At 46.1% G+C, this 12459-nt stretch overlaps 1 protein-coding gene across 8 annotated transcripts in view; it reads left to right on the top strand.

Moving 5' to 3' along the window:
- The window catches only part of ATF1 (activating transcription factor 1), a 69940-nt gene that overhangs the window by 36410 nt on the left and 21071 nt on the right, over window positions 1-12459 (top strand). For 7 of the 8 annotated variants that reach the window (XM_050748788.1, XM_050748786.1, XM_050748791.1 and 4 more), the window contains one exon: window positions 7782-7882. In XM_050748788.1, coding sequence (XP_050604745.1) covers window positions 7782-7882 — 101 coding nt within the window. Of the gene's footprint in view, window positions 1-7770; window positions 7883-12459 lie in introns of all 8 variants that reach the window. The other variant, XM_050748793.1, reaches the window with a different exon arrangement.

Genomic DNA, 12459 nt, shown 5'->3' on the forward strand with positions numbered 1-12459 from the left:
GGACTTGGAGGATAATTTTCCATTAGTTTTAACTAAGACTGAGTGCTGTGCTCCCGTATCGACCAAGAACTGGACTGGGGACCCCTCCACTTGCAAAGTTACCCTAGGTTCGGGGAGGGGATCCGAACCCCGTCTTCCCTAGTCTTCATCTTGAGTGACTAGTACGGGTGTAGACCTAGGGGGTCCCTGTCCTCGTTGTTTCTTTTTGGGGCAGTCTCTTACCCAGTGGCCAGCCTCTTTGCAGTAGGCACATTGGTCTTTTTTCAGATTATCATGCCTGGGGGGCCGCCTGGGTTGGGTGTACTCTGGCTGTAGATGCTCTTTCTGTACTACTGCTGCCAGGACCTTGGTCATTTTTTCAGTGGCCTTAAATTGCCTTTCTTCTGGAGTATCTCTGTTATTGTAAACCCGCTGGGCTATCTGAAGGAGGTCCTGAATCCGCTTTCCTTCCAAGTCTTCTAATTTCTGGAGTTTTCTTTTAATATCTGGGGCTGCCTGATTTACGAATGACATTACAATAGCTGCCTGACTTCCTGGAGCCTCTGGATCTATGGGGGTGTACTGTCTAAAAGCTTCCATTAATCTTTCTAAGTAGGTGGCTGGGCTCTCTGTCTTTTCTTGCAGAATAGAATATACTTTAGCCAAATTAGTGGGCTTGCGAGCAGCTGCCCGGAGACCTGCCATTAGAGTCTGGCGATAAAGGCGTAGCCGTCCCCTACCTTCTGCCGTGTTGTAGTCCCATGCCGGCCTGGTCAGAGGAAAGGTCGCGTTTATGAGGTCGGGGTTGGCAGTCGGTTGACCGTCGTCCCCCGGGACCAGCTTTCTAGCTTCTACCTGTATTCTCTCTCGCTCTTCCGTGGTAAACAAGATTCGGAGGAGCTGCTGACAATCGTCCCAAGTGGGCTGGTGGGTGAACATGACACTATCCAGTAAAGACAGTAAATCTTTGGGGTTGTCTGAAAACCGAGCACTCTGAGTCTTCCAGTTATACAGATCACTGGTGGAGAATGGCCAGTACTGGAGCCTGGGGATTCCTGTGTCATCTGGGGGTCCTATTTCCCGGAGGGGTAAAGCCACCGTGGAGTCAGGCGGCTGGGGGGGGCTAGTCCGCGAAGTGCGCCCTCGCGTCCACCCCGCCGGCCCCTCAAAGTTACTTTCTCTTTCAGCAGGCCTGTGAGTGGCGGCCGCCTCCCCTCCGCCTGCTCTCTCCCGCGACTCAGCCCGAGGGGCCGGGACCTGGGGCCCGGAGGGGTACGGAGGGGGTTCTGTGAATAGTGGGTCCCCGCTATCAGGTAGAACAGGATGGGAGGGGGCAGTTGGTTGCTTGGTTTTTAGTGGTCGAGCAACCAGTGCCTTAGAGGGTTCAGAGGCTAATTGGAAAGGGGACAGCCAAGGAGGCGGGTTTTCAACAAGGTCCTGCCATATGAGGATGTATGGGATTTGGTCTAAGTGGCCCGCATGTCCAGGTAGGAAAATCTTGGATTTTACCCTAGTGATGACAGCAAGTCGGAAGGTCCCCTCGGGTGGCCAACCCACATCAAAGGCAGGCCACTCGGAGCGACACAGAGTAATTAGCTTTCCTTTCCTGATTTCCATACCAAGATCATGGCCCCTTGCTCTAACTTCTTTGAAATTATTTGTAAGGAGAGATAGAGGAGTACTCTGGGTATTGCCCATCCTGTAACGATTTGTAGTCCTTTCCTGTAAAGGAATGTGGGTTAGAATCCCACTAGAGGAAATCTGATCTGACTTATTACTGATAGCTAGCCGGGAGCGCGGCGCCGGAAGCCGGGAGCCCGGGGACCGGGGCCGGAAGTGTGGCGCCGGAAGCCGGGGAGCCCCGGGACCGGGGCCGGAAGTGTGGCACCGGAAGCCGGAAGCCGGGGAGCTCCGGGGCCGGAAGTGTGGCACCGGAAGCAGGGAGCCCGGGGACCGGGGCCGGAAGTGTGGCGCCGGAAGCTGGGAGCCCGGGGACAGGCCGGGAGCGCGCGCCGGAAGCCGGGAGCCCGGGGACCGGGGCCGGGAGCGCGCCGGAAGCCGGGAGCCCGGGGACCGGGCCAGGAGCGCGGTGCCGGAAGCCGGGAGCCCGGGGACCGGGCCGGGAGCGCGCCGGAAGCCGGGAGCCCGGGGACCGGGCCGGGAGCGCGCCGGAAGCCGGGAGCCCGGGGACCGGGCCGGGAGCGCGCGCCGGAAGCCGGGAGCCCGGGGACCGGGGCAATTCAGACGGCGAGCGCGCACCCAGGGACCGGGGCAATTCAGACGGCGAGCGCGCACCCGGGGACCGGGGCAATTCAGACGGCGAGCGCGCACCCGGGGACCGGGGCAATTCAGACGGCGAGCGCGCACCCGGGGACCGGGGCAATTCAGACGGCGAGCGCGCACCCGGGGACCGGGGCAATTCAGACGGGAGCGCGCGCACCCGGGGACCGGGGCAATTCAGACGGCGAGCGCGCGCACCCGGGGACCGGGGCAATTCAGACGGCGAGCGCGCACCCGGGGACCGGGGCAATTCAGACGGCGAGCGCGCACCCGGGGACCGGGGCAATTCAGACGGCGAGCGCGCACCCGGGGACCGGGGCAATTCAGACGGCGAGCGCGCACCCGGGGGCCGGGGTCAGATTCAGACTGCGAGCGCGCACCCGGGGGCCGGGGTCAGATTCGGCTGTTGCCCGGATTGCGAACCCGCTCCGGCAACTCAGATCGCAATTTAAATCAGAAGAGAGCCAGGGGACGTCTCCCACCGGTCTCCACTGGCTGTCCTATAGCGCGTCCGCCAGGACTGTGCCAGCCTCAGTTTCAGACCTCGCGAGTCAGAGATTCAGATTCAGAACAGACACACAGACACAGACAGACAAACGGAGACGAGCCAGCTCACCTATCAGTAGATCGATCCTAGCAGATCCGTTGACCAGGGGTCTGGTGGGCTTGGGGAATCCCGGACGAGCCCCCAGATGTTATGCCCAGACTGTTTGTTCCCCAAAGAAGACCACCAGAGTCCAGAGTCAAAGCCAAGCGGCAAGGATCTTTACTACAAGTTCGAACTTGGTCCCTCCTTTACACAGTATACAAGAGGGCCCCGAACAATGCGAGCGTTTGCTTTTTATAGCCCGAAAGTTGTAGGGGAACAAAGAAATTCTTTTGGCTCCTGCGCTTTCAGTAACCTTGAACGGCTGTCTCCTTATCGGAGACTTTCCAGGTGGTGTTTGTACTGAGCTCAGGGAGTTTGAGAGATATATGGTGGTGGGATGGGAGGATGGGATGTTTGTGCTAGGCTCAGGGAGTTTTGAGCCCGGGGCTGAGGAATGTGCCCAGCTCCTTTCAGGAGAATCGCTTGAACCCAGGGGCGGAGGTTGCAGTGAGTCGAGATTGTGCCACTTCAGCCTGGGAAGAAGTGAAACTCAGTCCCAAAGAACACAAGGGAACAGGGAAAGCAATATTCTTGGAGAATAAAAAAGGGTCGGGGAAACAGGGAAAGCAGTATTCTTGGAGCCCAAAGTGAAGAAAGAGAACAGGGAAGGAGGCAGGAAGCTTACTTTCAGGGCCTGAGAAGTAGTCCAGGATTTTATTTTGTGATTTAAGTCCAAGAGGAATGGTATGGACCAGAGTAGTCCAGAGGAAGGCATGAGATCTCTGTTAACTGGAAATATTTGAGAAAGCTTTTTAGAAGAGGTAGAACCTGAGATGAGCCTTGAGGGATGATGAGTGGACTTTTCTTAGTTTAGCATTTTATCGTGGTATTTCCATGAAACCGCATCTGATTTCAACAGAAATAAATTATAATTTCATGATTCAATCATTTGCTCGAAATATTTTATTTTTCTTTCAAGATGCTGTCCAAAGTTGGTGTTTTACTCACTTTTTGACTCTTGGTTTCTTGGTTAGTTTTCAGCCACATCTCTTCAGAAGAGCATGTGCTAAAGATTCTCCATGTTTTTGCACAATCAGTTCGTCTGCCTAAAATACCTTCCAGTCCCCTAACTCCTGCCCCTCCATACATAGCCCTCAAGTAATTGTTAATCGTTCAAAACCCAGATGAAGTAACACCCTTTCTTTGCTCCCACAGTACAGTGCTTTGTAATTTTCCTCTATTATAACTCTTATTCTGGTTGTTATAGTTAGTTTGTACTCTCAGTCCCTAGTTCAGCCTCTGGTCAATAGAAGGTACCTAATGTTTGGTTAATGATGCAATTCAATATAATCAGCTCTGAAATGTGTTTCCAGTGTTAAGAACTCAGGTATCTTACATGCATAGGTACAATATATATTTTGTTAATTGAATTCGTATTTGTTCTATTGTCATTAAGAGGATCTGCACTAGTGACAACTGTACCTCTTCCTGGAGAGCAAGTACAGGTTCGGGGGTCATCCAGACAGCTCAGTCTTCTGTAATTCACCCACCGCATGTGCACACAGTACAGAAATTTGAAGACTTAGTGGTCAAGAGTTGGGACTTTTAGACCCTGAGTCTTCAGATACATTGCCGTTGCTGTACCTATAATATTATAAACCAAGATAAAGTTGTCTTATAAATTAGACTGCAGACCAAATCAGGCAAATAGAAAAGTTTTAGAATTTCTGGTTTCATGTATATAATACCTAGTGAAAATAGAAGACAATTTTAGGGAAAGTTATTGCTAATGATTTAAGGAAATGAAGGACTTTTTTTAAAAAAGGAAAGCACCCTTTTATCCCAGGTACTTTCTATATGCTTTATGGAGTCAGTACTTACCTACCGTATAATTTATGGAGGTCAAATAAAAGAGTTGTCTTGTTGTAGAGGAAAGTTCTTATTTGTATTTATCTACCTTCCTATTAATGCCTGACAAAAATAGGAAAGAAAGAGCCATCCTAGATTCCTTTTCTTTCTACTTTTCCCATTTTATCTTCCGATTTCTGTGAGTCCCAGAATACCTTCAGTCATCTCTCATTTTTAGAAGCAGCTCTCCTAGAAGAAAAGCTGTATTTCTCATTTTCTTCTCCTGATTATGGCAATGTTGTCAAAACTGGAGCTGCATCTTTATGTGGTATTCACATGTGAAAGGAGGTGGCTGCGTGGATTTTTTAGTTTTTATATGAAAATTTTACTCTTATTTGCTGGTGCTGTTATTAAAGATAAATTATTTGATTTTAATTACAAGTAATTCCTTAGTTTTACAATTTATTTTCTTAAGTTCAATGGAAGACTTTGGAGTAAGCTTAGGGACAGTGTAGTTTTATGAGTTAGATTAGAAATGAAGCATTTTATGGCCAGGCACGGTGGCTCACACCTGTAATCCCAGCACTTTGGGAGGCCGAGGCGGGCAGATCACAAGATCAGGAGTTCAAGACCAGCCTGGCCAACATGATGAAACCTGTCTCTACTAAAAATACAAAAATGAGCCAGGCGTAGTGGCAAGTGTCTGTACAATCCCAGCTACTTGGGAGGCTGAGGCAGGAGAATCACTTGAACCCGGGAGGCGGGAGTTGCAGTGAGCCGAGATTGTGCCATTACACTCCAGCCTGGGTGACAAGAGCAAGACTCTGTCTCAAAAAAAAAAAAAAAAAAAAAAAGTATTTATGATGCTTGAGGAAAAGTGACAGATTTTTCTTATTTTAAATTACTGGTTATTATTTCTTAATTATTATTGGGTTGTGACTAATTCTATTCTATATAATGATATAGATTTAATGTGGGATATAAATGAGTAGTTATATACTAGAACTCATTTTTGAAGGAGATAACATATAAAAGAAGCGTCTCTGGAAATTTGATGTCTAAATAGTTTAGGGGAAGGCTTTCTGTAGATAGTAACTAATGTGGAGAATTGATTTTTTATGTTCCTTCTAAAGGCCTGTTTGGGTTATTTTATTTAATTTTTTTTTTTTGAGACGGAGTCTCGCTCTGTCGCCCGGGCTGGAGTGCAGTGGCCGGATCTCGGCTCACTGCAAGCTCCGCCTCCCGGGTTTACGCCATTCTCCTGCCTCAGCCTCCCGAATAGCTGGGACTACAGGCGCCCGCCACCTCGCCCGGCTAGTTTTTTGTATTTTTTTTAGTAGAGACGGGGTTTCACCGTGTTAGCCAGGATGGTCTCGATCTCCTGACCTCGTGATCCGCCCGCCTCGGCCTCCCAGAGTGCTGGGATTACAGGCTTGAGCCACGAAGTCGGCCAGGTGTGGTGGCTCGCACGTGCAATCCCAGCACTTTGGGAGGCTGAGGCGGGCAGATCATGAGGTCAGCAGTTTGAGACCAGCCTGACCAACATGGTGAAACCCCGTCTCTACTAAAAATACAAAAATTACCTGAGCATGGTGGCACGTGGCTGTAATCCCAGCTACTCAGGAGGCTGAGGCAGGAGAATCACTTGAATCCAGGAGGTGGAGGTTGCAGTGAGCCAAGATCGTGCCACTGCACTCCAGCCTGGGCGACAGAGTGAGACTCCATCTTAAAATATATATATATATATATAAAGATGAAGTCGGATATCACAATCTAACTTTGGACAAATGTTGGAAAGTTTTAATACGCTTAAAAAATTGAGACCAGACATGGTGACCAATACCTGTAATCCCAGCACTTTGGGAGGCCTGTTTGAGCCCAGGAGTTTGACACCAGCCGGGGTAACATAATGAGACCCTGTCAGAATAAAAAATAATGAATTAGCTGGGCATGGTGGTGTGCACCTGTAATCCTAGCTACTCAGGAGGCTCAGGCTGGAAGATTGCTTGAGCCCAGGAAGGTGAGGCTGCAGTGAGCTGTCATTACACCACTGCACTTCAGCCGGGGTGACAGAGCGAGACCCTGTCTCAAAAATAAAAAAATAAAAAATATTTTAAAAAACATTGAAAACAACTTTTCTCAGTTGTAAAATATTGCTATAACTTGGATATTGTATTGATGTAGTTTATACAAATTAACATATTGTATGCATGCCAAGTGTTACATGTATTGTTTAATTCTGAAATGAGATAAAAGTGAATCATACAGATTTTAAAATGGCATATATTTATACCTGCCTTTGCCAGTGACCTCCACCTTGCTAGATCTAATGGTCTCTTCTCAGTCCTTATTTTATCTGACTTGTAAACAGCATTGGACATGGTTGATCATTCTTTTCTCCTCAGTATGCTGTCTTCACTAGTTTACCATGGACAGCTCAATCATTTGGTTCTCTTTCATCCTTACTGGTGACTCCATCTTAGTCTCATTTGCTGTTCCTCCTCTTTATCCGGTCTCAGTGTTCCTGAGGCTAGTCCTCAGTCGTCTTCTATTTACCCCTGTGAGCTCATCCAGTCTCATGGCTTTAAGGACTCTAAAAAGCTAGACCTCTAGAATTTATGTATCTAGCCCAGACCTCTTTCCAGACCTGCAGGCTTTGTATATTTAATGGTCGTCTCAGTGTCAGCAGTTGAATATTTAACAGGTTTTTTAAAACTTAGCATGTCAGGTAGATTAGTAATAAAACAGCACTTTAAAGTAATGTGCATCAGTGTAGAAATAGGGTGGAGGATGAATCAGAGACTAGTCTTTTTAACTCCGGTAAAACAGTACTGCTTCATTTGGGGGATAGACTTTATTCTCAGCTCTGGGCCTGCTATATTTGATACTACTTTAATAGGTTGGGCTCCTGGAATAAACTTTCTCATTTTCCCTTTTCCTTTTGTTCCTTTCTTTTAGACCTTAGATTTAATGTACAAATGAATTTGAGTGGCAGGAGACAGATCTTTTTTTTCTAAAAGTAAAAATTCAGTTGTTTCTTTTCCCACCTGCATTGTTCATCATGTTAACGCCAGTTCTTTTTTAGGTATCATCTTTATCAGAAAGTGAGGAGTCCCAGGACTCATCCGACAGCATAGGCTCCTCACAGAAAGCCCACGGGATCCTAGCACGGCGCCCATCTTACAGGTGAGTACTCTCTTGTGTGAAGCCCTGCATGTTATAATAGTACCAAATGAGTTCAAGTGGTGCTGTGCAAAGTACACTAAAGAAGTTAGCACGTGTCAGTGTTAAGAATGAAATTGGGTGGCCCTCGCCTATAATCTCAGCCCTTTGGGAGGCCGAGGTAGGATTGCTTGAGCCCAGGACTTCAAGACCAGTCTGGGCAACATGGCAAGACCCTGTCTCTTCAAAAAATACAAAACTTAGCTGGACATAGTGGCGCATGCCTGTAGTCCCATCTCGTTAGAAGCTAAGGCAGGAAGATGGCTTGAGCCCAGGAGTTTGAAGTTGAGCTACGCCTGGGTGATAGAGCAAGACCCTGTCTCCAAGAAAAAATGAAATTGGACCTTTGGCCGGATGCAGTGGCTTACGCCTGTAATCCCAGCACTTTGGGAGGCCAAGGCGGGCAGATCACCTGAGATCAGGAGTTGGAGACCAGCCTGGCCAACATGATGAAACCCCGTCTCTAATACAAATAGAAAAATTAGCTGGGTGTGGTAGTGCACACTTGTAATCCCAGCTACTCGGGAGGCTGAAGCAGGAGAATCACTTGAACCTGGGAGGCGGAGGTTGCCGTGAGCCGAGATTGCGCCACTGCACTGCAGCCTGGGCAGCAGAACAAGACTCTTGTCTCCAAAAAAAAGAAAAAAAAGCAAATTGGATCTTTATCTTATACCATTACACAAATCAGTGCCAAGTGGATACGAGACCTAAATGTTAAGACCTGAAACCGTAAAAATCCTAGAAGAGAACATAGGGGATAAGCTCTTCGACACTGACCTTGACAATGATTTTTTGGATATCACACCAAAAGCTCAGGCTACAAAAACAAAAATAAATAAATGGGACTACATCAAACTAAAAAAAGCTTCTGTTTAGCAAAGGAAACAAGCAACAAAATGAAAAGGCAACTTACGAACTGGGAAAAAATTATTTGCAAACCACTTATCTGATAAGGGGTTAATACCCGTAACTGAAGATAAAATTAGAGAACCTGAGGACACAGCTTTGAGTAGATTACCTAGAATGGAACACAGAAAGACAAATAGAAGTTAAGATGGAAGATAGAATGAGAAGGTCCAGTATACAACATACATAGGATAAAAAGAGAGAAGAGGGAAGGGCACTTCCAGCTTCTACTCTCTCTACAAGAGAAAATGACAATGACAATGACTGCAATTTCCAGGATATGAATTTCCCAGTGTAAGAAAACAAGGTCCCAAACAAGATAAATTAATAGAAACCTACATCTAGATGTATGTTGTGAAGTAAAACTGGAGAACACCAAGGATAAACATGAGATCTTAAAAGCTAAAAGCTTCCAAGAGAAAAGACCAGTTTTTAGAAAGGAATGACCAGTAAGCTGACAACAGATTTTTGAAGTACAGTATAAGACAGTGAACTAAAATCCTTATTTTTATTTTTAAATTGTTACATGCTTTTTGAGATGGAGGTCTCACCCTGTTGCCCAGGCTGGAGTGCAGTGGTGTGATCACGGCTTACTGTAGCCTCTACCTCCTGGGTTCAGCTCCTCAGCCTCCTGAGTACCTGGGACTATAAGCATATGCCATGATGCCCACACATGCCATGATGCCCACCTAATTTTTTTATATTTTTGGTAGAGATAGAGTCCCACTATGTTGACCAGGTTGGTCTCAAACTCTTGGGCTCAAGTGATCTTCTCACCTCAGCCTTCCAAAGTGTTGGTATTATAGGCATGAGCCACTGTACTCAGGCTCCAATATTTAAACTCAAAGAGAAAGTAACTTTTGACCTGGAATTCTGTGCCTACCTGAACAATCCTTGAGGTCAGGAGTTCAAAATGAGCCTGGCCAACATGGTGAAACCCCATCTCTACTAAAAATACAGAAATTAGCTGGGCATGGTGGCACATGCCTGTAGTCCCAGCTACTTGGGAGGCTGAGGCACAAGAATCTCTTGAACCCAGGGGGCGGAGGCTGCAGTGAGCTGAGATCGTTCCACTGCACTCTAGCCTGAGTGACAGAGCGAGACTCCATCTCAAAAAAAAAAAAAAAGAAACTACTTAAGTGTATACTTCAGGAAGAAGAAAATGAAAGGAATATAAATATAAGAAAGAATGGTGAACAAAGACAATTCATTTCAGTTAGCATTGGCTTTTTAGAACAATAGTAATAATGATTAATTTGGGTAGTTTTGTGGGTTTTTGTTAAGATGCAGTCTTGCTCTGTCACCCAGGCTGGAGTGCAGTGGAGTGATCTCGGCTCACTGCAAGCTCTGCCTCCCAGGTTCACGCCAATCTCCTGCTTCAGCCTCCTGAGTAGCTGGAACTACAGGCGCCCACCGCCACACTTGGCTAATTTTTTGTATTTTTTAGTAGAGACATGGTTTCACCGTGTTAGCCAGGATGGTCTCGATCTCCTGACCTCGTGATCCGCCCGTCTCGGCCTCCCAGAGTGCTGGGATTACAGGCGTGAGCTACCGCGCCCAGCCTGAACCTGAGATTTCTTTATGAGGTAGGGGTGTCTCAAGGAGGCTATAACATCTGAAAAGAAACTTCTCAAAGTTAAGCTTTCTGGATTGCCACAGATTAGCAAAGATCAAATATTAATTCACTCAAAAATCATCAAATGTGCAAGGACATAAACCAGGTAACTGAGAACTGGCAGAAACAATACAGTCAACTCAATAAATGCAGGGAAAAAAAGTATTTGATTAAATCCAGCACGTCTTACATTTCAACCAAAAATGAATAAAAATGGGCTTCCCTAGCATATATAGACTTTTAGAACTTAACTATGTATAGTATAGATCATCATTGCCCAAATTCTAGACTGGTCACTACCTGGTGCACATGTGTAATTGGTATGAATAGCATTGCAGAGACTTTGGAAACTGAACTGACATTGGAACCCACAGAAGGCTGATTAGAACTTGTGACCTGGACACAACCAGGTTGATACCTTCTAAAACAAGAATATAGGCTAGGTCTGTGGCTCATGCCTGTAATCCCAGCACTTTGGGAGGCTGAGGTGGGAGGACTGCTTGAGTCCAGGAATTTAAGACCAATCTGTGTAATATAACGAGATCCTGTCTCTACAAAAAATACAAAAATTAGCTAGGTATGGTGGTGTGCACCTGTAATCCCAGCTTCAGGAGGCTGAAGGCAGAGGATCACTTGAGCCCAGGAGGTTGATGCTTCAGTGAGCCATGATTGTGCCACGCACTCCAACCTGAGCGACAAAGCGAGTCCCTGTCTCAAATATACATATGCACATGCAACAAGAATATAAAACATTTTTTGTAGTATTTAAACAAGACCCAGAGTCTGATAGCATAATATTGAAAGTGTCCAAAATTACTTGGTATCAAAGAACAAGGAAAAATCTCAACTTGCATGGGAAAAGACTGTTGACAGAAGCCAACTCCTAGATGATACAAATGTTGGAATTATATGACAAGGACTTTAAAGAAGCTATTATTTAACTGTTCCAACAAGTAAGTGAATTTTCTTGAAAGGTATAAACTCTCAGCCAAAAATAGAGTATGTAAAGAGAATAAAATAGAGATTTCAGAGCCAAGAAACACAGTAACAGAGATAAAACCTCACTGGATGGGTTCAATAGTAGAATGGAAGTGAGAGAAAAAACAGTCAACTTTGAAGAGTATTCAATGGATATTATCCAATCTGAACATAAAAAAGCGTGATTGGAAAATTATCTAATTCTCAGGGACTTGTGAGACAATACCTAAAGATCTAAGATTTATGTCATTAGAGTCACAGAGAGAGAGGAAAAAAGTATAGTGCAGAAAAAATACTTGAAGAAATAATGGCTGAAAAATTACCAAATTTGGTGAAAGATGTAAACTTACAGGTTCAGAAATGTCAGCAAACTCTAAACAGGATAAACACAAATAAATCATTGCCCAGACTTACCATAATCAAACTGCTGAAAACTAAAGTTAAAGAAAAATTTTATGAGTAGCCAGAGAATAATGGCACATTACTTACAAGAGAACAATGTGAATAACTACAGAGTGCTCATCAGAAACTATGGAAGCGAGAAGAAAATGGAATAGCATTTTTTTTTTTTTTTTTTTTTGAGACGGAGTCTCACGCTCTTGCCCAGGCTGGAGTGCAGTGTCGCGATCTCGGCTCACTGCAAGCTCCGCCTCCCGGGTTCCCGCCATTCTCCTGCCTCAGCCTCCTGAGTAGCTGGGACTACAGGCGCCCGCCACTGCGCCCAGCTAATTTTTTGTATTTTTAGTAGAGACGGGGTTTCACTGTGGTCTCGATCTCCTGACCTTGTGATCCGCCCGCCTCGGCCTCCCAAAGTGCTGGGATTACAGGCTTGAGCCACCGTGCCCGGCCGGAATAGCATTTTTAAAGTGCTAAAAGAAAAAAGAAGTATCTCCTGGGTCTTGGCACCGAAAATAAAAAAAAGATCAACCCAAAATTCTGTGTCTACTGAAAACATCCTTCAGACTTGGAGGCCAAATAAATATTCTCATGGAGGAAAACTAAGGGAAATCATTGCCAGCAGAACTGCTATAAAACAACTGCT

Source organism: Macaca thibetana, chromosome 11, assembly GCF_024542745.1.
Source record: "Macaca thibetana thibetana isolate TM-01 chromosome 11, ASM2454274v1, whole genome shotgun sequence".
In the NCBI taxonomy this organism is placed as follows: domain Eukaryota; kingdom Metazoa; phylum Chordata; class Mammalia; order Primates; family Cercopithecidae; genus Macaca; species Macaca thibetana.